Source organism: Gopherus flavomarginatus, chromosome 4 (assembly GCF_025201925.1).
Source record: "Gopherus flavomarginatus isolate rGopFla2 chromosome 4, rGopFla2.mat.asm, whole genome shotgun sequence".
In the NCBI taxonomy this organism is placed as follows: Eukaryota; Metazoa; Chordata; order Testudines; family Testudinidae; genus Gopherus; species Gopherus flavomarginatus.
The window spans coordinates 202,083,646-202,108,761 of record NC_066620.1 but is presented as its reverse complement, the minus strand read 5'-3'; the positions used below and the strand labels follow the sequence as shown (position 1 = coordinate 202,108,761).

General features: G+C 42.6%; 1 protein-coding gene across 2 annotated transcripts in view; it reads left to right on the top strand.

Annotated features, from left to right (window-relative positions):
* Positions 1-25,116, top strand: part of CD2AP (CD2 associated protein) — a 146,159-nt gene that overhangs the window by 24,749 nt on the left and 96,294 nt on the right. For both annotated transcript variants that reach the window (XM_050950763.1, XM_050950764.1), the window contains exon 2: positions 3,639-3,799. In XM_050950763.1, coding sequence (XP_050806720.1) covers positions 3,639-3,799 — 161 coding nt within the window. The remainder of the gene's footprint in view (positions 1-3,638; positions 3,800-25,116) is intronic.

Genomic DNA, 25,116 nt, shown 5'->3' with positions numbered 1-25,116 from the left:
GTCTGCATTAAAAATATTTGAATTGGTCTAAAGAAGTGCTTGGTTGCTTTACACCTTGACCACAAGTCTGTATCTAATTTTTCAAAGCCTGCTTTTTTGAGCTAACCACAAGTCTACAATAGTTTGTAGTTTGAACTTGCTACGCCTAATATTGCAAAACTTGCTTTTTGCAGCTGATCACAAGCCTACAATATTTCCTAGTCTCAACTTGCTACACTTGCTCTGATTGCTTTGCTTGACCTCTGAGGCTTCTGGAAGTTTTAGGCCCAACATTGAATAAGCTTGGCAATACTTTTTCTTGGTAAGACTTCGTCACAGTAATCACAAGAACCTTTTTGGCATATGATATATTCAAGAGCCAAAACACTCATGTTATTTTTGATGGGTGACACTCATTTCCACTTTCCTAGAATAGCGAAATGTTTCAGCACAATTTATGAAATAGTTTAGTAGGAGCTTTGTGAAAGTACAAAAATAAGTAATTTAAAATCATCACTGCAGGGATAATTGAAAGTCCTTTAAAGCAGCCATGCAAAGGACTTTTTTAAAATCTGGGTTTGTGCTTTTTTTGTTGGCTGCTATATGATGTATGAAAGGCTAGAGGGGTTAAAAATCGAACAATATTAAAACAATGTTCAGAAGCAAAATATCAGGAACATCAAGTCATATCTTCTTGAGCTTTTTTTCGGAGGTAGTGTCAGGTGTATGTTGGTTATGAGCATTTTAATTGATGAGATGGGACTGCTGAAAATTCAGCACTGAGATTCTTCCAACCTATAGTTTTATCATCCTGAGAAGCTGTCAGGGAGCCACAGCAGGTTTTCTGCACGAGTTTGGCCCTAGAAGGAGTCAGAGCAGGCTGGAGGTGACTCTAACTTATTCCAGTGAAGGATTGCCATGGTGTAGCAGAGCCTACTACACCAGGAGTAGTGGTGGTAGCTGGCTGAGAAGCAATCTGTCAGCGTTATGACACGGGGGAGTTCACCTCTGTCCATCTCCTTTGTACTTGCTCCTTTGATGAATTGGTTGCTAAAGACTTGATGGTTTAAAGGGATTAATAATGGTAAATGGGGGACTGCAGAAACTCTGCATTGTGCCTAATTTATTTAGAGTGAGAAATTACATTTTTGTAACTGGTTTCTTTAGTGAGTCAAGGTTAGTTTGTGTGTTTTGTTTTATTTGCTTAGTAATCTGCTTTGTTCTGTTTGCTATTCCTTATAATCACCTAAAATCTGTCTTTTGTAATTAATAAATTTATTTCTTGTTTATAACATAGCCCAGTTTGTGCAATCCGTATTGGGGTTGGGGGGGTGGGCAAGAAGCTGTGCATATCTCTCTTCACATTAAGGGAGAGGGTGAATTTTTATAAGCTTGTGCTGTGCAGATTTTTCTATACAGCGCAAGACAATATACCTTTGGGTCTGCACTCTAAGGGAGGTGGGCACCTGAGTGCTGGAGCAAGTCCCATAAGCTGAGTCTTCCCAGAACTGATCTCAGTGTCTGTGTCTTTCTGCAGCTAGGTGTGGCCCTGCTTGTGTGTGTGCTGGAGCAGGGACTCCATACTTTTTTTGATCGCGCACCCCATCAGTAAAAAATTTTTGAGCATACACCCCCTTCCGCGCTGACTCTACCATTTTTGCTGAAGCACCCTGTCATGGTATAATTCCCCACTCTGAACCTTAACGTCCAAAAGGTGGGGTACCAGCATGAATTCCTCTAAGCTCAATTACCTGCTTAGTACTTGTAGTGCTGCCACCAACCAGGAATTCCAGTGCCTGGTACACTCTCGTCCCCCCAAAACCTTGCCCGGGGACCCCCAAGACCCAGACCCTCTGGATCTTAACACAAGGAAAGTAAACCCTTTCCCTCACCGTTGCCTCTCCCAGACTTTCCCTCCCTGGGTTACCCTGGAAGATCACTGTGATTCAAACTCCTTGAATCTTAAAACAGAGAGGAAAATTCACCTTCCCTCCCTCCTTCTCTCTTCCGCTCCCAGACTCTCCCTGAGAGAGAGAGTAATCCTGACACAGAGAAAATTAACCTTTCTCTCCCCCTTCCCTCCTTTCTCCCCACCAATTCCCTGGTGAATCCAGACCCCGTCCCCTGGGATCTCACACCAGAATAAAAAAACAATCAGGTTCTTAAACAAGAAAATCTTTTAATTAAAGAAAGAAAAAACAGTAAAAATTATCTTTGTAAATTTAAGATGGAATATGTTACAGGGTCTTTCAGCTATAGACACTGGGAATACCCTCCCAGCCTGAGTATTCAAGTACAAATTAAAATCCTTTCAGCAAAATACAAATTTGAACTCCTCCCAGCCAAATACACATTTGCAAATAAAGAAAACAAACATAAGCCTAACTCGCCTTATCTACCTAGTACTCACTAGTCTGGACATATAAGAGACTGTATCAAAGAGATTGGAGAGAAACCTGGTTGCACGTCTGGTCACTCTCAGAACCCAGAGAGAACAACCACCAAAAACTAACAGCACGCGCAAAAACTTTCCTCCCTCAAGATTTGAAAGTATCCTGTCCCCTGATTGATCCTCTGGTCAGGTGACAGCCAGGCTCACTGAGCTTGTTAATCCTTTACAGGCAAAAGAGATATGAAGTACTTCTGTTGTATTAACTCTTACTTATCTGTTTGACACCCCCCCCCCCAAAGCTGCTCAGATTCCAGCCCGAACTGCCAAAGGGCCGGGGGGGGAGGGGGGAGCCGACATTATAGTGTGTCAAATAGTGAACAACAGATACCTGCAGATCAGTGAGTTCATGCTCCTCCCCCAGCACCCTGTTCTCTGTCGGCAAACTCTGACTCCTGCCTCATGAAGCAAAAAAAAAGCACTCCTCCTGCCGCGAACCCCCAAGGATCCTGTTGCGCACACCCCACTTTGGAGACAACAGTGCTAGAGGAGGCTTAAGAGGCTGGCTCAGCAAGACAGGATAAAGGGGGCCCAGGCAGGCTCAGTGGTATCCCAGTATATCAGATGTCTCCTTACAGGGGGGCAACCCGTCACAGTGGTATAAACACTCTGCTTGGCAATGGAAAGGCTGTCTTAACGGACACGAGTGATTAATAGAATGATCAGACATAAAACAGAACTTTGTTACCAAACAACATACAAGTTGGCTGTATGCAATTTTCATTGTTTTTGTGCAACAGATGTATGCAAATATATTGCCAGGGTTCCCATGACTAAACTTTGCTGTGTCCGAGTTAAAGTTGTTTTCTACATGCACATTATGCAAACTTTTAAACATAATAGTGTGTGTTTTGTGTTTGGTGCAAATCTGTGATTAACATTTCTTGAACCAAACTTTCAAAGAAGCATCAATTTTGCAAATAGAACTGTACATGCACTGTTATTTTCAGGCACATAATAAAATCTGTGTGCGTAGGAGGCAACTGAACATTCACATGAGTGTGTACAAAATCACATGCACAATATTTGAAGTGAGGTTCTGAAAAACTGGTCCCTTGTTTACTTTAAAAAAAAATTTGATCAAAAGAACTCTTTAGTGAGAGGTCCCTCTTATGTATAAATCACTTAATGTAGTGCATTAAAATAAGACGTTTCATATTTCCACATGACAGAGTTAAGCATTGACTATTTCGTTTCTTCCTTCTCTCAGTTGACTATATCGTGGAGTATGACTATGATGCCATACATGATGATGAGTTAACAATTCGAGTTGGAGAAATCATCAGAAATGTGAAAAAACTAGAAGAGGAAGGATGGTTAGAAGGGGAGCTAAATGGAAAAAGGGGCATGTTCCCTGACAATTTTGTTAAGGTAAGTGTTTGTGTTAATCTCAATCTATTACTACCATCACATTGTAGCTCATTTATTATTTAAATATATTAAATGAAATGACATAGCATTTACATTGGTATCAGGATACATTTTTGTGGCCATTATATGTGGATTTTTTTTTACTGATCTAATTCTTTAGTGTTTTCTAAAAATGCTTTCATGTTTCAGAATAAAGTTAAAAGTAATAATGGTGCTGTCTATTCACTTTCACTTTAGCAATTTTATGTCTGTATATTGACACAATATCCTTTCTTTTTCCAATTGTACCCATTTTCTGTTGTTTGTACTTGGGGCATTGCTGTGACAACTTAATTAAATAAAACCTAAATATATTACTGTGAAATTTTTTTTAAAGAAGCTTTACTTTTATTTTTAGCCTTGAGGGGAAAAGAGGAATGCCTTATTCTAGCTTGATTCACAAATGATTTTTGCTTGGTTCTTACAAAGTACTTTGTACCTCCAGTAGTATGACTGATAAATCCAGCGTCAAACATTCAGCTGTTCCAATATGGTATATTACATCACTTATATTCCATGTAGTGGTCTTGATCTTTAATGTGTGTTGGTTTATAATGCACTTTTGAAATTTGAAGATTGCCTAATCTGCCAGCTGTTTACTTGCCTGGTTTAGATCAGAGCATTCCTTGCTGAGAAGTGACACTTCATTTTGTGCTTTCTGATTTTTGACCGTCTCTGTAGGATTCTTAGGTTTAAACTTTACTCTTTTAGACTCATAGACTCATAGGTCAGAAGGGACCAATCTGATCATCTAGTCTGACCTCCTGCACAAGGCAGGCCACAGAACCCCACCCATCCAATTTTATACAACCTCTATCCCAGGACCGAGTTATTGAAATCCTCAAAAATGGTTTGAAGACCTCAAGCTGCAGAGACACCACCAGCAAGCGACCCGTGCCCCACGCTGCAGGGGAAGGCGAAAAACCTCCAGGGCACCTGCCAATCCGCCCTGGAGGAAAATTCCTTCCCGACCCCAAATATGGCGATCAGCTAAACCCTGAGCATGTGGGCAAGAGTCACCAGCCAGCACCCAAGAAGGAGTTCTCCGCAGCAACTCAGTACCCATCGCATGCAACATCTCCCCGCAGACCATTGAGCAGACCTGTCTGGTGGTAATTCAAGATCAATTGCCCAAATTAACGATCCTATCATAACATCCCCTCCATATACTTATCAAGCTTTGTCTTAAAGCCAGGAAAGTCTTTTGCCCCTACTACTTCCCTCGGAAGGCTATTCCAGAACTTCACTCCCCTAATGGTCAGAAACCTTCGTCTAATTTCAAGTCTAAACTTCCTAATATCCAGTTTATACCCATTCGTCCTCGTGGCTACATTAGTACTAAACTTAAATAATTCCTCTCCCTCCCTAACGTTAACCCCCTTGATATATTTATATAGGGCGAGCATATCCCCCCTCAGCCTTCTTTTGGCCAGGCTAAACAAGCCAAGCTCTTTGAGTCTCCTTTCATAAGGCAGTTTTTCCATTCCTCGGATCATCCTCGTAGCCCGTCTCTGAACCTGTTCCAGTTTGAATTCATCCTTCTTGAACATGGGACACCAGAACTGCACACAGTATTTCAGATGGGGTCTCACCAACGCCGTATACAACGGTACTAACACCTCCTTATCCTTGCAGGAAATACCCCGCCTGATGCATCCCAAAATCGCATTTGCTTTTTTAACAGCCGTATCACATTGGCAACTCATAGTCATCCTGCTATCAACCAGTACCCCAAGGTCCTTCTCTTCCTCCGTCGCTTCCAACTGATGCGCCCCCAACGTATATCCAAAATTCTTATTATTAATTCCTAAATGCATGACCTTGCACTTTTCACTATTGTATTGCATCCTATTTCTATTACTCCAGTTTACAAGGTGGTTCAGATCTTCTTGAATAGTATCCCTGTCCTTCTCCGTGTTAGCAATACCCCCCAGCTTCGTGTCATCCGCGAACTTTATTAGCACATTCCCGCTCTTTGTGCCAAGGTCAGTAATAAAAAGGTTAAATAAGATCGGTCCCAAAACCGATCCTTGAGGGACTCCACTGGTGACCTCCTTCCAGTCCGACAGTTCACCTTTCAATACGACCCTCTGGAGTCTCCCCTTTAACCAGTTCCTTATCCACCTTACAATTTTCATATTCACTCCCAGCTTTTCCAATTTAACTAACAGCTCCCCGTGCGGAACCGTGTCGAACGCCTTACTGAAATCTAGGTAAATTATATCGACCGCATTTCCTTTATCTAAGTAATCCGTCACCTTCTCAAAGAAGGAGATCAGATTGGTTTGGCACGATCTACCTTTAGTAAATCCGTGTTGCAATTCGTCACAATTACCATTGACCTCTATGTCCTTAACTACTTTCTCCCTTAAAATTTTTTCCAAGACCTTACATACTACAGACGTCAAGCTAACAGGCCTATAATTACCCGGATCACTCTTTTTCCCTTTCTTAAAAATAGGAACTACATTAGCAATCCTCCAGTCATACGGCACAACACCCGAGATTATCGATTGCTTAAGAGTTTAGACAAGATTCTTTTCTTACTGTCTTGTGAAGCATAATTTATATTTGGTTTCTTTAAAAACAGAACTCTGTACAGACCTGTAATATGCCGATTACTATCTTTTGGTGTCTTAAAATATAACTGGAAACTTGTTTAGTGTTTAATATTTTAAACTTTGGTAATTTTCTCAATTTTGATTAGTTGTTGAAATAGCAAAATGATTGTCAATTCCACACTTTATGCTGAGAGGAATTTTCAAAATATTCCTCTTGAGATGATCAAGTTTAGTAGTGGTTTTTTTCACTGAGAGAGAAAGGAAAAGGCAAAAAACCACAACAAACACGATGAGCTGGTGTAAATTCCAGTTTGCAATATCAGTTTGGCCCAAGATATTTTCTGTAAGTACAGATGGCTCTTTACAGAAATTTGTTTTTATTATGTAATACAATTATTTGAATTTACAGCACTTAGTGAACATTAGTGAGTTCATTTTATTCCTTCCTATAGAGGTGGTGTGAAACTATTAGATTAGTTATATAGATGAGGTGTCTGAGTGACTTCCCTAATGACTTATAGGAAGACGGTGTCAGAGATAGGAATAGAAACCAGGTCTCTGACTGGTCTTGTGGCTAAACCACAATACCTTCTTTCTTACTAACTGCAAAGCAGAGGTGACTAGGGTTTGAGTCTATGGTTACACCAACAGATTGATTATATATATTTTTAAAACTCCTTGTGTGTATGTGGTCTGCCTTTACATAGGGGTTTTGATTTGATTTGTGGATGGAGTTTTTGTTTTGAATGGGTTCACTGTACCTCTGCCATGAAACATTGATATAGCAACTTTAGGCCACTGAATAATCTCTCAACTGGATTTTGTTGGACTAGAAAAAGATTTTTGAAATCAAATTAGTACTTGTCTGCTTAGCTTTATATATTTATGCAAATAACTTATGCTGTTGCCTGCGTAGATAGAATTAGTGTTCTGAATTAGAACTGAGCTTCAGTAATATGTTTCACCGTTGGAGACCTTGGGTATTTGACGAGGTGGGAGGGAAGTTGCTGGAGGAATTTCTTCCAGCCCCTTTTTAGGTGGTGGTTGGAGATATTTTGCCTGAGTATTACAGTTAAATTCTCAGTTTCTAGGTAATCAGTACGACTTTTTATGAATCCTTCCATTTATTCACAGAATATTTTGGCACAGGCTGCACAAACTTTACTATTCTGTCTCTCACCTGGAGGGGACTATTTCTCCATAATGATTAGAAGGGGAGTTTTAGTTTTCGTGGCCCATACACTCCTTCATCTCCTTGTGGAGGTTACCAACAATGGTACTGCCTCACAGAGTGGGATGGCCCTTTAAGGGAGCTGGCTTTAGTCCAAATTGTGACTAATTTGCTACATCCCATGTGATGGATAATGAGTTTGAGGCTAAAGAATGGGTGATAGACCATAGGTCAGGGTCAGCAACCTGCGGCATGCGTGCCAAAGGTGGCACGTGAGCCGATTTTTACTGGCACACTGCTGCCAGCTGGGGTCCTGGCTGCCGGCCTTGCTCAGCCTGCTGCTGGCCTGAGTGAATGGAACGCCCGGCTGGCAGCAGGCTGAGCGAGGCCAGCAGCCCGGACCCCGGCTGGCAGGAGCCGGCAGCCAGAACCCCAGACTGGCAGCAGGCTGAGCCATTCAGCTTGCTGCTGGTCTGGGGTTCTGGCTGCCGGCCTCTTGCTAGCCAGGGTCCCGGCCATTGACCCCGTCAGCCTGCTGCTGGCCTGGGATACCAGCCTGCTGCTGGCCCCGCTCACCTTGCTGCTGGTCTGGGGTTCCAGCTGCCTGGCTCCCTGCCAGCCGGAATCCAGGCCTCCAGCCCTGCTCAGCCCTACTGCTGCCCTGGGGTACCAGCAGCCAGCCCAAGGCTCTGCTCCTGGCCTGGTCTCAGCGCTCTGCAGCCCTTATCAAAAATTACACTACAGTTAGCTTAAAAACTTGAAAACTTTAACTCTCTATATTACAGTAATCATTAAAACATGTATAATGTTAATAAATACATAGGTTAGATGAAACAAAGTAGTTGTACTTATCTGCCTAATTTGTGTTTTAGGTGATTTGCCGTGTAAAAAACCTAGCATGTCTCGCACCCCCAGAAAGGGCATCTCGCACCCCCAGGGAGTGCATGCACCCCAGGTTAAGAACCATTGCGCTAAACTAATAAGATGTGCATTTTAATTTAGTTTTAAATGAAACTTCTTAAATATTTTAAAAATGTTGTTTACTTTACATACAATAATAGTTTAGTTATATAATATAAACTTGTAGAGAGAGAATTCTAAAAATATTAATGTATTACCGGCGTGGGAAATCTAAATTAGTGTGAATAAATGAAGACTCGGCGCACCATTTCTGAAAGGTTGCCTCCACTGCTGTAGGTCATCTGGTTGTTAGATAAGAAAGTCAGCAAACAGCTTAGTTTGTTAGTGAGACCTGCAGGGAGCAGGAAGGCACCTGCAGGAGACCCAGACTCAGACCTATGGGTCAGGTAAAAGGACTTGAAAGAGGACTGTCCATATATCAAGTAGGTAGAAGACCTGGCTAAAGGTACCTGCTGTGTGGGCAGAGATGGGGACCTTATGAGGAAGAAACTTAAGGCAGGTCTACACTACAGGGTTAAGTCAACCAAAGTTACCCAACTCCAGCTACCTGAATAATGTAGCTGGAGTCGATGTAGCTTAGGTCGACTTATTGCGGTATCTTCTCTGCGCTGGGTCAATGGGAGAAACTCTCCCATTGACTTACCTTATGCTTCTCTTTCTGGTGGAGTACGGGAGTCAACAGGAGAGCGATCTGCTAAATCGACCCCTAGGGGATCGATTGCTGCAGAGTCAATCCGCGGTAAATGTAGATGTGTCCTTTGTAGGGGCTAGGGAAGAGGACCTGGCTTAGCTGAGTAGATTTGTGTTGGATTGTTTAGGTTTTGAACAATAAACCTATCCTTGAAGAAAGAGAGTGAAATTCTGCTGCTGTTGGGAGCTTTATTTGATGCTTTATGTGGACCACTTGTGATTTTTGCGGTATATACACTGGATGGAGCCAGTCATATAACCCATTGTACAGGTTTTGCATGGTAACTCTGTCATTGCTGACCTGGGATGGATTAGAATTTGAATCCCTTGCCCTTCTTATATAAGATGTTCTAATATACAGTGACAAGAGAAGCTGTCGAGCTTTGTAAAAAGCTCTGATAAAACCAGACAGCTTTTCAGTACATTTTCAAATGCTTGCTGCTTTTAGGGAAATTATACATAATTTACCAAAAATGCTCATCTGCATCAAAACATCTGGAAAAAGATGGCGAAAAATTGGTCTAGACTTGCTGGCTGTTGCCAACTTTGTCAGGTTACTTGTCTCTCTCTCATTAATCATGTCAAATAGGGAAAAAAGTCCTCTTGCCTGGAAGCCTAGGACAATTCACAGCTGCTGCCAGGCAACAGATGGCTGCTTCTTGCCTGCCTGAAGGACAACCAAAATGTCAATCAGAGGATTATGGTGTATACCTAATTGATGTGTTAAATGCCCCAGATCCTGGTTGTATCAGCATCACAGCTGAAACAGATCATAATGTTTTTTCTTTCTGTGCTCTGTTATGAGATAAGGGTGGCATAAGTGTGTCGCTAAATCTACCATAAGCCAAATTCTTTGTAACTAATTACGGCTTTTACATCAAAGCTTAAACAAGTGGTCTGAAAAAGTGATATTGGGACTTAGTCAGTATCTGTGAAAATCATTTAACTGATTTAGGTGCCCAACTTTGTGCACCTAATGTTTGGAAAATATTGCTTGGTGCAAATAAATGTAATTACTATTTTTAGTCTTTGTCAAAGAGTGGTATTTTTTATAGTTTTTAAGTGGGCTCAATCAGTCTTTTTTTAGGGTCATTTAGAAGCCCAAAAGGCAAACTAATTTGGTTAGTCTAGGGGGGAGTAGTGTTTGGATTGTTAATATTTTTGTGGGGTATTTAAACTCATTAATCTCACAGAATACTAGTTTTGTGTGAGATCTATACTAATAAATGGCTCTCAGCTATTAAACCTGTAGTAAAGAAAGCACAGGTTAGCTGACAAATCCTATTTGCAGAGTTATGATAAGATTAATGGCAGTACTGTACAAACAAGGAAGTGAATAATTATGTTAATTTCAAATGTCAATGGATAGAGAGAAAAAATGTTGAAAGTGTATTTCATGAATGGTACGGTGAGGATGAAGACACTGAAAGTACCCTTGCATATGCTGTCGGCAATTATGGAAGGATCTCTGTTGCTCCTAGCACAGTCACAGTTCTCCTCTTGCACCTGCACAATACTTACCTGTACAGGTAAACACCTGAAGAAGGGCAGAAGTCCAAGTAAGCTCAGTGGTGCCTGGCCACTAGAGTGCCAGCTGGTAATAGGCACTCCCTGCAGGTTTAACTCCTGTTTTGGCCACGCTTCCCTGACACTGCATGTTTGTGTTGCTGGGTTGTTTCCATGTGATATTATTTTGTGTATGAGGACGAGAACACAGGATCATAAGCTGACCCTGCTGGGGGAAGCTGGGCTGCAGATAGAGCCTGCATAGTGTAATATGATAGTAAATCTGTGTGCCAGTGTTGCAGTACCACCATCAAAAAATAGATCCAGGCAAAAATGTTTGTCTGACGAAAAAGGGCAATTTGATCAGGCAAAAATATTTTGGAACTTGTGAGGTACTGCAAGTGCTGGTGTTAAAAGGAGAACTAAAATCATGTGAGAACCTTAGTGATCTTAGAACTACAGAAGAATACGAGTGGCTGAATAACTTGTGCTATCCAGTTCACAACATTATTTTAACAGAATAGGTAGGAGTTACTAAACGTTTCAGCTGTAGATTTAACAAGAAATCTTTTTGTTTCTTATTCATTGTAAAGTAGTGATGTATTCCACAAAGTGCAATGAAGGCAATCTTTAGGTACACTTCACCTCCTTTTGTATTTAATAAGGTGCATCTCTATAATTCTTTAAATATCCTACGAAGGGTTTATACACATCTTGTTGACACAGGCTGCACTTTTTTTTGTGAACGATGTTGCATAATTCCTTTAGAGGCACATGGCTTTCCAACTTCAAAAATTTTTGTGACCGTCTTCTTTGGACATTCTTAAGCAGGATATTGTTACATTGTTTGTTTTCCTGACCATTGGGTCTACTGTTTACTCCAGACATGCCTTTTTTCATGATAGTTTTTTAAAATTGAGAACTCTATAAATTCCTTTAAGAGACACTCAACTTGAACTGTGATTTTGATTAGGGTTTGTGTGTTTTGTTTTAAAATCAAATAATAAATGTATGCCTGTCCATTTTTTGGTTTTAAAATCACATTTTCCTATTTAAAAACACCTAGTTGTGTTATGGAAGACCTATGTACACACTCGTGGAAACTTATTGTACAGGAAAAGAAGTGACACCATGCATTTAACGATATGATACATGACGTAAATGGGAGAGGGAAGGATTTGGGGGGATCTTTTTTCTCCAGTTTCAGATGTTACTTGTAACAATAGTAGGTTAAAAATTTGACAAATGATTAATATTTTTTTAACTTGGGTTCCTTCCAGCATCTGGAACTTCCTGAAATTTGATTAGTTTATTGTGCACTTGCCTGGTCTAGCAGCAAGAATATTATTTCAAAAAATCTTTTGATTACAGAAAAAGAGCTGCCCAATACTTAAAATATAGCAAAGCAAAAGAGCCTCAGATTTTACTTATATTAATCTCTGAATTAAATATTTGCTTCTTTTCACATGTTAGTAGTAGAACTAGTTTGATCATTCGCTCAAGGCAGTAGTCTAAGGGTGGAGCAACAGATGGATTTATTAGCAGTTTCTGTGAGTTAAGGTAGACAAGCTTATTAAATAGATCAAGGTGATACTTTGGCTATATATAAACATACTACCTTTTTGAACATATCTCTATGATGATCCATTTCGCTTTAGTAGCTCACTCTGGAGGACAAATCTGCATCAGAAGTATGTTGGAGAAAAGGATTTCTTTTTTCCCTGCACAGGTGCATTCAGCTGCCTTTACAAACTTAGTACTGAGCCAGGAACCTTTTCAGGTTAATACATGAACTTTGCTCGGTACAGCATTTTTCTTCCTCCCTCAAAACAAAAAAAAACCCCAGACACTGGGTGTGTTCAGGCAAATGTCTTTGGAAAAGGTAAGCTCATTTATTTCTTTATCTCAGTGCTCTCAGAATGAAATATTTAAAAACTTTCACTTTAGTGAATGTCAGGAGTGATTAACTAGGTAGTTGTGGTGGTGTTCCAGCTTAAACATTTGGTTTAATTCACTTTGCAGTCAAAATACTGTACTCATTGTAGTCCTAGGAAGTGTTTGTGTTACGTATCTGGGGCTCCGAGATGTTCATTCTAAAAAATATTTCTTTTAGGTTTATTTGTACTTTATTTTGCGTTGGGTTAATTCACTTTCTTTGCAGTATATTTGCGCACTTAAGAATTATACTGGACTATGATATCTGTCTGAAGAAGTTTTCTTTAAAAAAGAGTGACTTATTGATATTTCTAGAGACATGGTAACATTTCTTCTGTCATTTTGTGATTTGGAAGTTTACTAACCTTTTCTTAAAAAAAAAAAAATCACTGATTGCCTTTGTTTAAAATAAGCATCTTGGAATTACAATGGTAAGACAAAGATGACTTTCACTTTTTTCAAATGCTGTATTTTGTGGCATTTTAACTAAACCTTCATTGATGGTATCTTATTAATTATGACTAAGAACATGGTATTAAGTACAAAAAAAAGTCTCAGCTGACAAGTGTTTTCAAATGTAATGTCTCCTCCATACATCTCTTCTTTAAATATAGAAAATTGAATTTACCCAGGATTTGAAACAGGAAGTCTGGGATCAAGAGGAATTTTTATGAACATAGACTCATAGGTCAGAAGGGACCAATATGATCACCTCCTGCACAAGGCAGGCCACAGAACCCTACCCATCCACTTTTATAACAACCCCTAACCCAGGACTGAGTTATTGAAATCCTCAAAATTGGTTTGAAGACCTCAAGCTGCAGAGAATCCACCAGCAAACGACCCATGCCCCACGCTGCAGGGGAAGGCGAAAAACCTCCAGGGCCCCTGCCAATCCGCCCTGGAGGAAAATTCCTTCCCGACCCCAAATATGGCGATCAGCTAAACTCTGAGCATGTGGGCAAGACTCACCAGCCAGCACCCAAGAAGGAATTCTCTGCAGTAACTCAGTTCCCATCCCATCCAACATCTCCCCGCAGACCATTGAGCAGACTTATCTGGTGATAATCCAAGATCAATTGCCCAAATTAAACTATCCTATCATAACATCCCCTCCATATACTTATCAAGCTTAGTCTTAAAGCCAGATAAGTCTTTTGCCCCCACTACTTCCCTCGGAAGGCTGTTCCAGAACTTCACTCCCCTAATGGTTAGAAACCTTCGTCTAATTTCAAGTCTAAACTTCCTAATATCCAGTTTATACCCATTCGTCCTCGTGCCTACATTAGTACTAAACTTAAATAATTCCTCTCCCTCCCTAATGTTAACCCTCCTGATATATTTATATAGAGCAAGCATATCCCCCCGCAGCCTTCCTGGACCAGAGAATGACATCCTTTTACTAGTATTGTACTCTGTTAAAGTTAGATACTAGAGCAAACGCTTTTTAAAAAATAAGTTGTCTTTTCAGTATGGTATAAACATTTCTTATTTTTATATTACTATTTGCTACAAAGATTTTTAATGTATCCAGCATCAAAAAGAATCCTCAAAGGAAATCCTTAATTATTGTCTTAAAAATCTATCTTGGGACACGGGGGAATTTATAGTAAAGGAGCTTTCCTCAGTGACCAGAGGAGCACAGGAACCTTGTAATTCCAATTGGAACTTTTCATGATGACAGCTATATGACAAGCACGCATGGAGAGTATATGTCTAACTGATTTTTTTTTTTCATGGTTTAAGGTCTGAAGGGATATTAGATTATCTATTCTGACCTTCTGTATATTGTAGGTAGGGTCCTTCGTTTTTGGTTTTTATTTATTTTTTTTCCTGGGAATTTATCTGCGAGATACACCTATATTGAGCCTAAAGACTTTAGTTAGTCCAAAGCTGCTTTCTTCCCCCCCCTCCACACCTTGTCCACAACTTATGGCATTTTGGTCTTACCTAGGGAATTTATATGGCCCCACCATCATAGTATCTGAGTGCCTCATAATCTTTAATTTATTTTTTCTCACAAACCCCCCTTTGAGATTGGGAGATACTGTTATCCCTGTTATCCCAAATGAAGAACTGGGGCACAGAGAGGTAAAGTAACTTGCTCAGTGTCACACAAGAAGTCTGAGGCGAAACATTGATGGATTAAGTGGCAGAGCCTTGTCAGCTTCTAGTTTAAGGTCATCAATGGAACAAAGGCAATTAATTGAATTCTAGAAATGATAATTTTTCTACATGGCTGTGTATGTGTATTGTAGGCTGCTCTTGTACTAATATTTACATCAGACCAGCCTTAACTTATCAAACACAATCGGTTGTCTTGGACTGAGTTATCTTCTCTTCTTGTCTTATTAAAGCACTGGAGGTCCATGCTGGCTCTTTCACTGAGGAGAAAATTGGATGTAAATGCCGGAAAAACTAGTCTGCACCAGTCTGTATAGATTGGTGGTTAGATGATGCGCTCTACCATATGTACTCGTTCATTAGCCTGTTCGTTTATAAGTCGACCCCCTCAAGATGGATAGGTCAAAATGGCAAAAATTGTATGACCCTTTCATAAGCTGACCCTATATTTCAGGGTTTGGCAAACTTTGGCTCCCGGCCCATTAGGGTAAGCCACTGGTGGGCCGGGACATTTTGTTTACCTGAAGCATCCGCAGGCACAGAGCCCTTCAGCTCCCAGTGGCCGCGGTTTGCCATTCCCAGCCAATGGGAGCTGTGGGAAGCAGTGCGGGCCAAGGGATGTGCTGGCCACCACTTCCCGCAGCTCTCGTTGACTGGGAACAGCAAACTGTGAGCAGTGGGATCTGCGGAGCTCTGTGCCTGCGAATGCTCCAGGTAAACAAAACATACCGGCCTGCTAGCGGCTTACCCTGACAGGCCAGGACCCAAAGTTTGCCAACCCCTGATCTACAATGACAATGTATTAGATATTCAATTCAATAATTCAGTAGAGTTTAAAACAGTCAACTTTTGGTGCAGACCTGTTGATAAGCCAACCCCTTCTCTTTGATGCTTCACCTTTTTACCAGAAAAAATGCGGCTTATGAATGGGTATGTATGATATTTAAAGATTTCAGGAGCTGAATGTTAGCACATTTCTTAACTCCTATCAGAAAAGAGTCCAATTTATTTTCTTGTAGTGAGTTTTAAGCATGAAGTGTCAAAGGCCTGTTTCTGCTCCCTTTGAAGTAATGCACAACTCCTATTGGCTATATTGATAATTTAAGGTTCTTCGAGTAGATGCAGAAGTGTATTCCAGGTAGGTGTATATCCACCCTACATGCTGTAGCTGGGGACTTTTGCCTAGCAGTATCCAATAGAGGGATGCTGCTCATGCCTTGTGTCTGCAGCCTCCCTCCCTCCCCGGCTATATGAGCTGGTGCTGCCCCAACCCCCCTCAGTTCCTTCTCTTCCCCTGTCGGCTGGAGGTAGAGCATGAAAATAACAACCACACAATTTATCCTCTCAGCCTCGTTGGTTATATGTAGTTAATAGTTTAGTTAGAGTTAGTGTAAAACTTATAGACTATAGTACAGTGGTAGCTGTAGTGCGCACCAGTGATGCCCTCACCGGGGTTCAAGCATTGCCCTTCGTGTGGAGGAGAAATTCCCAACAGTGGCTCCCCACACAAGGTGCTTGCTTTGCCTTGGTGAAGCCCACCTCAAAGAGAACTATTGGATCTGTAGATTGCTCAAGAAGAGGACTCAGGTGGCGCAGAATCTTCTCCTTGAGCAGCACCTGCTTAAACAGGCCTCGGTACACTGACCTCGGTACCACCAGTGATCAGATGCTTGGAGAAGCACTATTTTGTGCCTGTTCAGGGATATGAGGCCATATGGCCTGAAGCTCCCTGGTGGTCATGGTGGTGAATGACAGGGTCTGGAAGGGCAGGTTCAAGTCCATCCTCAAGGCAAGAGACTCTAAGCACCTGGACCTTTTGGGCAGGAAGATATATACCACCTCTTCACTACCACTGAGGATCGCGAACCAGCATGTTTTCCTGGCCAAGTATGACTTTAATTAGTCGGTTATGGCCAAATTTGAAGAACAATTGCTTGGGGCTTCTCATGAGGAATTTGGGGCATTTGTCATTAAGGGCTGCTTGGTGGCCAAAATGTCTCTGCAATCTGCCCTTGATATTGTGGACACTTGGGCCAGGGAAATGGCCTTGGCAATTACTATGAGGAAGGCTTCCTGGCTCCAAAACTCATGACACTCTCTGGATGTCCATCAAGCTATTGGGGAGTTGCCTTTTGAGTCCATTTTCAGACCAGACTGATGAAATCCTGCATTCCTTTAAGGATTTGAGGGCTATTTTAAGGTCTTTGGGGGTGTATATACTATCTGCACAAATGATAGTGTGGGGCACAGCATCCTTTTATGCATCCCTTCTGCCGAGATAGTGAGGCTACCCCAGAAAGAGGGACAGGTCTTTTCAAGAGGAAGCATTCTGGTTCAGGGTCTGGCTGATCTGTGCACCTTCCCTCTGTGCCAGCTAAGCACTCATTTTCACTGTTTGGTCCAGAGCACTGTTGCAGTTATTCTTCCTTCATTGTCCCCCCGTTGGTATAGGGACAGGCTATCCCACCCTTACAGTGCTTGGTTCTCGATCACCTCTGATAGCTGGGTACTAGACACTGTCAGATGAGGCTATGCCATCCAGTTACTCTCCATGTATCCTTACTACCCCCTTCTCTATCTTTCTTCAGGGACCCCTCTCACAAGACACTGCCCTTTGAGCAGGTCAGCTCTCGGCTAGTGTTGTGAGTGGTGGAGGAGGTTCCACGAGAACACCAGGGTCATGGGTTCTACTCCCAGTATTTCCTGATACCAAAATCCAAGGATGTGATGAGGCCCATCTTCGACCTCTGTTGATTCAACAAATTAATCAAATATGTGAGGTTCCACATGGTCACTCTATCAGCTATCTGTCTCAGAATGACTGGTTCGCTGCTCTGGACCGTCAAGACTCATACTTTCGTCTGGTCATTTGACTGAGTCACAGGAAGTTTCTTTGCTTCATGGTAGGAGACTGCCACTTTCAGTACATAGTTCTCCTGTTCAGCTTCTTTTCTGCCCCCCGACTTTTCACCAAATGCATGGTGGTGGTCATGGCGTACCACAGGAGGAAGGGAATCCGTATCTTCCCCTACCTCAATGACTAACTGCTGAAGGGCAGGTCCAGAGAGGGGGTTGACACCACATTATGTTTATGCAACTATTTGGGATTCATTCTAAACACCGAAATCAAACTTAGCTCCCAGTTACTGGGGCCCTTTTAGATTCCACAAGGTCAAGGGCATTTCTGCTGACTGACCACTTCCAGGTGATTTGATAGCTGTCTCAGTCTGCAGTCACAACTGTCCATGACAGTCCACGTATGTCTGAGCCAGTTGGGCCACGTGGCTGCTTGCAGCTTACATCTTTGTCTTCTTTGTATGTGCCTCAGGATGGTTTACCATCCTGTGTTGCATTCTCTGGAGAGGTTGGTTCGCCTTCCTCCATCAGTCCTGGACTCCTTGCATGGGTGGGAGTCCCCATGCAATGTGTGCCAAGGGGTCCACTGTGGTTTGTCCTCTTGAACCAAGTCATTGGTTACCAACATGTCCCTTATGTGTTTGGGGGTGCATCTGGACTCCATTGAGAGGGTAGGGCCTCTGGTTGAACAGAAGGCCTTGCTCCACATCAATGTGCTGGCGCTTTGGGCCATCCATGACAAATGTTGTGCCTTCTGGGACCATATCAGGAATTCAGTAGTTCACATACTCACGAACAATACCACTGTGACGTACTGTGTTAGAAAAGAGTGGGGAGCCCACTCCAAATCACTTTGTCTGGAGGCAATCAACCTGCATCTAAAAAGACATCACTCTGATAGCTACCACTTATCAAGGGTGCAGAACTGCCTCGCAAATCATCTCAGCAGGTTTTTCTTCCTAAGTCCTTGATGGTTGAGGTCCTTCGGGTGGTTGTTGTGATGTGGGTTGTCCCCACTATTGACTTTTTCATGGTGAGGGAAAACAGAGAGTTTTATCTATTCTGCTCTCGGAAGGGGCTTAGTCTGGGTTTCTTCTCCGACGCTTTCCACTGCAGATGGTAGTCGATTCTTCCATAGACATTTTCTCATATCCCAGTCATTCGCCAGGTCGTTGTCAAGCCCAAGGTGGATTGAGCCAGCATGGCTGAGACAGTGCTGGTTCTTGGACCTCCTTGCTCTGTCAGTCTAGCCTCCTATGCCGCTTTGTCTCCTTCCTTACCTCCTCACACAGGACTGGGGCTGGATCCTGTATCCAGTGATGCATCCTTGCACCTTATGGTGTGGCTGCTGCATGGCTGAACAAGGAGAAAGAGTGCTGCGTGGAGGCTGTCCAACAGGTCCTACTTAACAGTAGGAAACCTTCCACTAAAACAGCTTACTTGGTGAAATAGAAGAGGTTTTCCATGTGGTCTTTGTTCTGTGGGGCCCATCTGGTGGAGACTTCCATCCAGGACATATTGGAGTATCTGCTATACCTTCAGGAAGCAGGTTTAGCACTCAGTTCTCTGAGAGTGCACTTGGCAGCAATATTAGCATTCCATCCACTTATCCAAAGAAAATAGTTTTTCTCCAATGCCATAGTGATGAGATTTTTGAAAGGACTTTTTTCCGCCTGCATCCTCCAGTCCAAGAGCTGGTTCCCTTGTGAGACCTGAACATGGTTTTAGCAGCTCTAACGGGGCCTCCATTTGAGCCCCTGGCTTACTGTCCAGTGCCTCTGCTGTCTCAGAAAACAGCATTTTTGATAGCCATTACCTCTGGCAGGAGGGTGGGTGAGTTGCAGACCCTGATTGGGTGGCCTCCTTACTTGTAGTCCTTTGGGGACAAGGTTATGCTCTGGCCACAACAGAAGTGTTTATCTGAGGTAGCCTCTCAACTTCATTTAAACCAGGAGATGTTTTTTCTTGTATTTTTCCCCAAACTGCATTCCTCCTCAGAGGAGCAACGCCTCCATGTGTTAGATGCCATCTAACTTTGTATCTGGACAGGACTGAACAGTTTCATGCTTTTGCCTCATCTGTTTGTATCATATGTAAGCTGCATGAAGGGACAAGTGGTCTCTGCGCAGACCATCTCCAGATTGATAACATGTTGTATCAAGACTGCATGTGAGATAGTGTCGGCTATGCCTCCTTAGCAGATGCAGGCATATTCAATGACAGGAGAGGCAACATCAGTAGGATTCCTCAGTGATGTTTCCGTATTGAACATTTGTAGGACGGTAACATGGTTGTCCAGACATACACTTACAGACTGTTACGTGATCACCATTTCTTCCAGCGTGGATGGTAATGTCAGAAGAGCAGTCCTGCGTTCCTTACTCAGAGTACAAGCCCTGCCTCTGGATGTGGGTACTGCTCACTAGTCACCTACTTGGAATACATGTCTGCATCTACTTGAAGAAGAAGAAGAAACAGTTACTTACTGTAACTGTGGTTTTTCAAGATGTGATGCAGATATATATTCCACGAGCCACCTCTGTCCCCTCTGCATCGAAGTCTTCCCCTGAACTTTTGATGGGAAGGAACTGAGGGACATCAGGGCAGTGATACCTCATATGCCCCGGGGGAGGATCTTCAGATGCAATGTGCGAGCTCTGTCCCTCTACAGCTACTTCAGGGCAAAAGTCTCTGGTTCTGGTGCACCAGGTGCGTGTACACCTACTTGAAATACAGTAATTAATGATTTCTTTCCTCTTGTCCCCATTTCATCTTTTAGGACATGCAGGCTCTGTATGTATGATTTGTCCTTTCTGTTCTTAGCGTGAGGCTAGTGCCACCACAGCTGATCAGCTATTTAAGCATTTCATGCTCTGTTCATCATTATAGTATGTGAACTCCTTACATTCAGGTGACTTTTTTTATAATGCCTACACCTCGTCTAGTTTTCTCTCGCCTTACCTTGAGGCAGACAGGATATTTTAAATATATGTCTCCTCATTCCTACTGCCCCCTCCCCTAATTTTTTGTTTTATTTGTTGTGGTGATGAGAAAGCTGAAATAGAAGTGAGTTTTACTCTGATCTGAAAGTGGTCACTATCACTTGAGCCAACTGCTAAGAAAGAAAGCTCTGTTTTTCTGTGTAGTTTCACTCTAGAGGTTGACAGTTTCATGTTTCCTTGCATTTCAGAGTGCCAAAAGAAGCGTGCTCTCTTACTGGCACACCAATCTATTGACAGTTCGGTGGGACAATCAGTCTTAAGTTGTAGTCAGTCATTGATACTGTGGCTCCTAAATGCACACTGCCCTGTCACAAGCCACTGTGATATTGTCATGACTTGTAGCTGATGAAGGAGAAGGGAAGTTAACTAGATGTATTAGTGGTAAAAGTCAGCAACATACAGAGTTGTATAGGAGGCAAAGTTTGTTTGCTTCCACCATAACACTTGCAAAATTCTGTCCAGTGGAACTGTTACAGGGAATTAACATCATTGTTGAGTAAGGTTGTGTTTCTCACTGTCAGGAACTGTGATGGTGCGTTGAGCTCTCTGGAGCACCTCCTTTCAGGGAGGTGCAATCCGGCACACACTTTTGGTTCTGGTGCCCCGTGTAAGTTATTCAGTATTCAGTGACTCAGTTCTTTGGCTAAGTCACACAGTTTGAAATGGATGAACAAACCCCTTTTGGGGTACTCACATCCAAAACAAACACAAACAAAAGTCTTCTAATTCCCTATCTCAAACTAGACAGACTCTCCTTCCTGAGGGTGCCATCTCTCTTCAGCCCCTCATGGGCTCCTTTAAGTCCAGCCTTCTGCTTAGGTTTCTAAAGGAAACTTATCCCTTTCGCTGGGCTTAGTAAAGAGTGCCTGTGGAACTGTTGGTTTGTCCTCACCAGAGCCTTCAGCTCTGTCTCTAGGCCCTTTTAAATCTAGCCCCTTTTCTTGGTCTTTTAAACTAGTCATGTCCCCTTTCCAGGGCTTGGCCACTCCAGCACTGGCTGCTGGGAGGACCTAGGCCTTCCCACTGCTCCAGGTCCCAAACCAGGGACCCTATATACAGCAGCCATGTACTGCTTCCTTTACTTGGTTGTTGCTGTTGCTGCTAATCCCTGGGCCTTTTCCCATGTAGCCCTTTTCTCTTCACCCCTACCTCAGGGCTTCAGTTGTCAAATCCTCTTCCTCCTTTTTGAATGCTTCTCTAGCCCCAGCCAAGAACTGACCTGCTAAAGCCCTGCTACTCCTTTTATCTGAGCCTGCTGCATTCTGATAGGCTGCTTCCCTGCAGCCTTCCTGGAGGACCCCTTCACGTCTGCTTTCCTGGGGAAGGATGTGGTAGGGGTCTTAAAGGGACCTGGTGCATCCTGTCACAGGAATCTTCAAATTATTTTTCAAAGATGATTTGATGGGACTATCCTCCTCCATGGTAGTGGGATTGACTTTTGGAGGAAGGAGAGACGAAAGCAGCTTTGTCTGCTTGTTGTTGGCCGTGGTAGTTCTGGAGGATGTATAGCTTATGACCTATAAACTAGAGCAAGTCTCTTTTTGCTGGAATTACCCAGTAGGAAGGCATTGGAACCATTTTTACACTTGATTTCAGTAGTTCCCAGAGAGAGGGCAAAATAGTACTTTTAAAAGAAAGTGATTGTTAAATCCCTGTTTAAGAAAACAACTCGGTCTGGTCTTTAATATCCCATATTTGGTGGAAGATCGAGAGAGCTGTATTAAAGGTACCCTTCTACCCCGACATAACGCAACCTGATATAAAACAAATTCAGATATATTGCAGTAAAGCAGTGCTCGGGGGGAGTGGGCGGGGCTGCGCACTCTGGCGGATCAAAGCAAGCGTGATATAATGCGGTTTCACCTATAATGCGGTAAGATTTTTTGGCCCCTGCGGACAGTGTTATATTGGGGCAGAGGTGTAATTACAACAACATCTATAATCCTGCAAGTCTCAGCTTCAGTCATTTTGGGTTTAGTCCTGGGTATGTTAGAGAAATTATATTAATGGTATAGGCTGACTATTTTCTCCTGGCAAGGAATGAAGATCAGGTGTCCATGATGATTCTTAGACCTACCAGTTGCCTTCCATACTGTCATCATGGTATGCAGACCTCTGTGGACCTTAACATCAGAAAGTACAGTCATATTTAAGTGGCTCTAATTGTTAAGGGATCCCATATGAGACAGTAGCTTTGTGTGGTGCCACAGGGTCCATTCTTGTCATCCTCTCTTGTTTACTCTGTATGAAAGGCTGATGGGAAGTTTGGCGAAATGTGGGATAGTGTTTTCAGTGTGCTTATGAGACAGATATTTTCCATGTCTTCTGACCCTGCCAGTGCAAAGTATCCCAGGATCTAACAGAGATGAAGGCACAGATGAGGGCAAGATGATTCAGACAAGTCTGAAGTGTTCGTAGAATGATGGAAACGACTGGGAGAAATGGCTGCAGATTATATCAGCGGTCTTAGTTAATGGTGATAAACAGGTAGCAGCAGTAGCTGAATGCTTTTTCATTTGCTCCTAACAAGAAAGTTGTGTCCTTTTATTTAGGATTTGGATTTTACCATAGATTGTCCATGTATTAGAGACTCTGAAGTTGATTATTGCAGTAGGCTCTATGCAGATTTACACCATCAAACCAGGACCATGTGTGTGTCCCACAGCAGCAAAATGCAGAGTTTTCCTGCAGAAAAAAAAAGGAAAGAGAAGGAAAGAAAAACTGAGGCAGTGATATGTGCCTTAGGGTATGTCTATATTGGCAGAGTTACAGCGCTGCTCAGAGAGTGTTGAAGGGAAACTGCTGTTGTATGTTCACGCTGTCAGCTGCCTGTGCAATAGCGTTTTCACACTTGCAGCAGTATTTGGAGCGGTGCACTCTGGGCAGCTATCCGACAGATCATCTCTTCCTCTTCTGCCACTAAGACTTGTGGGAAGGCGGAGGGGGGCATGAGGCATCCTGGGTCCTGTCCCAATGCCTCATGATGCATTGCTTCGCATCCCAGCAATCCCTGTACTTCCATCCGCATTTTGCTCCTTCTTTCAACAGTTTGTGTACTGCGCGCTCTGCCTCTTTGATCTGCAAGAATGGATCCCACACTGTTGACCAGTATGCTGCTTGCTCTCACTAACGCATCATGAGTGGCAATGGAGTTATTCCTTAAAGTTACAGAGGCACATGAATTTCGACATTGATCTCACCACGCGTAGTAAGTACGACACACAATTGCTTGTTGCATTCATGGAGGTGCTGACCATAATGGAATGCCACTTTTGGGCTCAGGAAATGAGCTCATCTAGGATGACTAGCAGTGGCTTCAGAACTTTTGCGTGAGGAAAGCCACATGCATGGGACTGTGTGATGTGCTTTCCCCAGCCCTGCAGCGCAAGGACACGAGAATGAGAGCTGCCCTGTCGTTGGAGAAGCGTGTGGCCTTTGTACTGTGGAAGCTGGCTACTCCAGACTGCTACGAATCGGTAGCTAACCAGTTTGGAGTGGGAAAGTCAACTGTTGGATTTGCATTGACAGAAGTGTGCATGGCCATTAATCGCATCCTGCTCCGAAAGACCGTGACTTTGGGCAATGTGCGTGACATTGTGGATGGCTTTGCACAAATGGGCTTCCCTAACGGCAGAGGGGTGATAGGTGGCACACATGTTCCAATTCTGGCACCAGACGACCTAGCCGCCAATTATATTAATCGGAAGGGGTATTTCTCAATGGGAAGGGAGAGATTAGTTAAGGTGCTTAATCATTACAAGCTTCCAGGCCTTTAAGCTTTTTCAGGCACTGATATGGGACCCAGTGATGAGAGATCCTTGCTTAACTTTCTTGCACATGGTACACAGGTATCCAGTTTTTTAAAATTAAAATGTGCAGACACTTTGTAGCTGAATGTTTGATACTCCACACACACACATGCCTTCTTATGAATATATTCTTTCAACCCAGAGATGAACCTCCCTAATTTGGGAAAGGAAGATGTTCTCTTCACTCTGTCTTCTCTCTGCTCTCTTGGGTTAGGAAACCAGAGTAAAAGTAGGCCAGTATCATCCTCTTCACCTTGACTAGAGTATTGTTGTGTAATTTTATACGCAGATGAATGTAAGCTGGTGTCAGCTAGAAGTCTTGGACCTCTTGATTTTTTTTTCCTTTTGTTTTCTGTTTAATGAACTGAATAAATTTTGCCTCAAGGCACACTGAAGTTAGAAAATATGCAGCTGTTAGAGTAGATTTGGCAAAATATGATGATCCCTGTGTTTGTGGCAATCTGTAGTGGGTCATTTAAGCACTGCTCAGTATAATTACCAAACTACTGTTTTTTATTTTTATTTTTTAAAAACTTGGCCGTAAATTAGGTCAAAACTTGACTCTAAGGTATATATTTAATTTTTGAAACTGCTCAGAAGTTGAATATCTTGCTCCAACAAGGGTGAGCTGTGAGGATCTGTTTAGTCCATGGCATTCAGGGGTCTCCATTCAAGCCCCCTCTTCAGAGTCCCTCACCTTCCT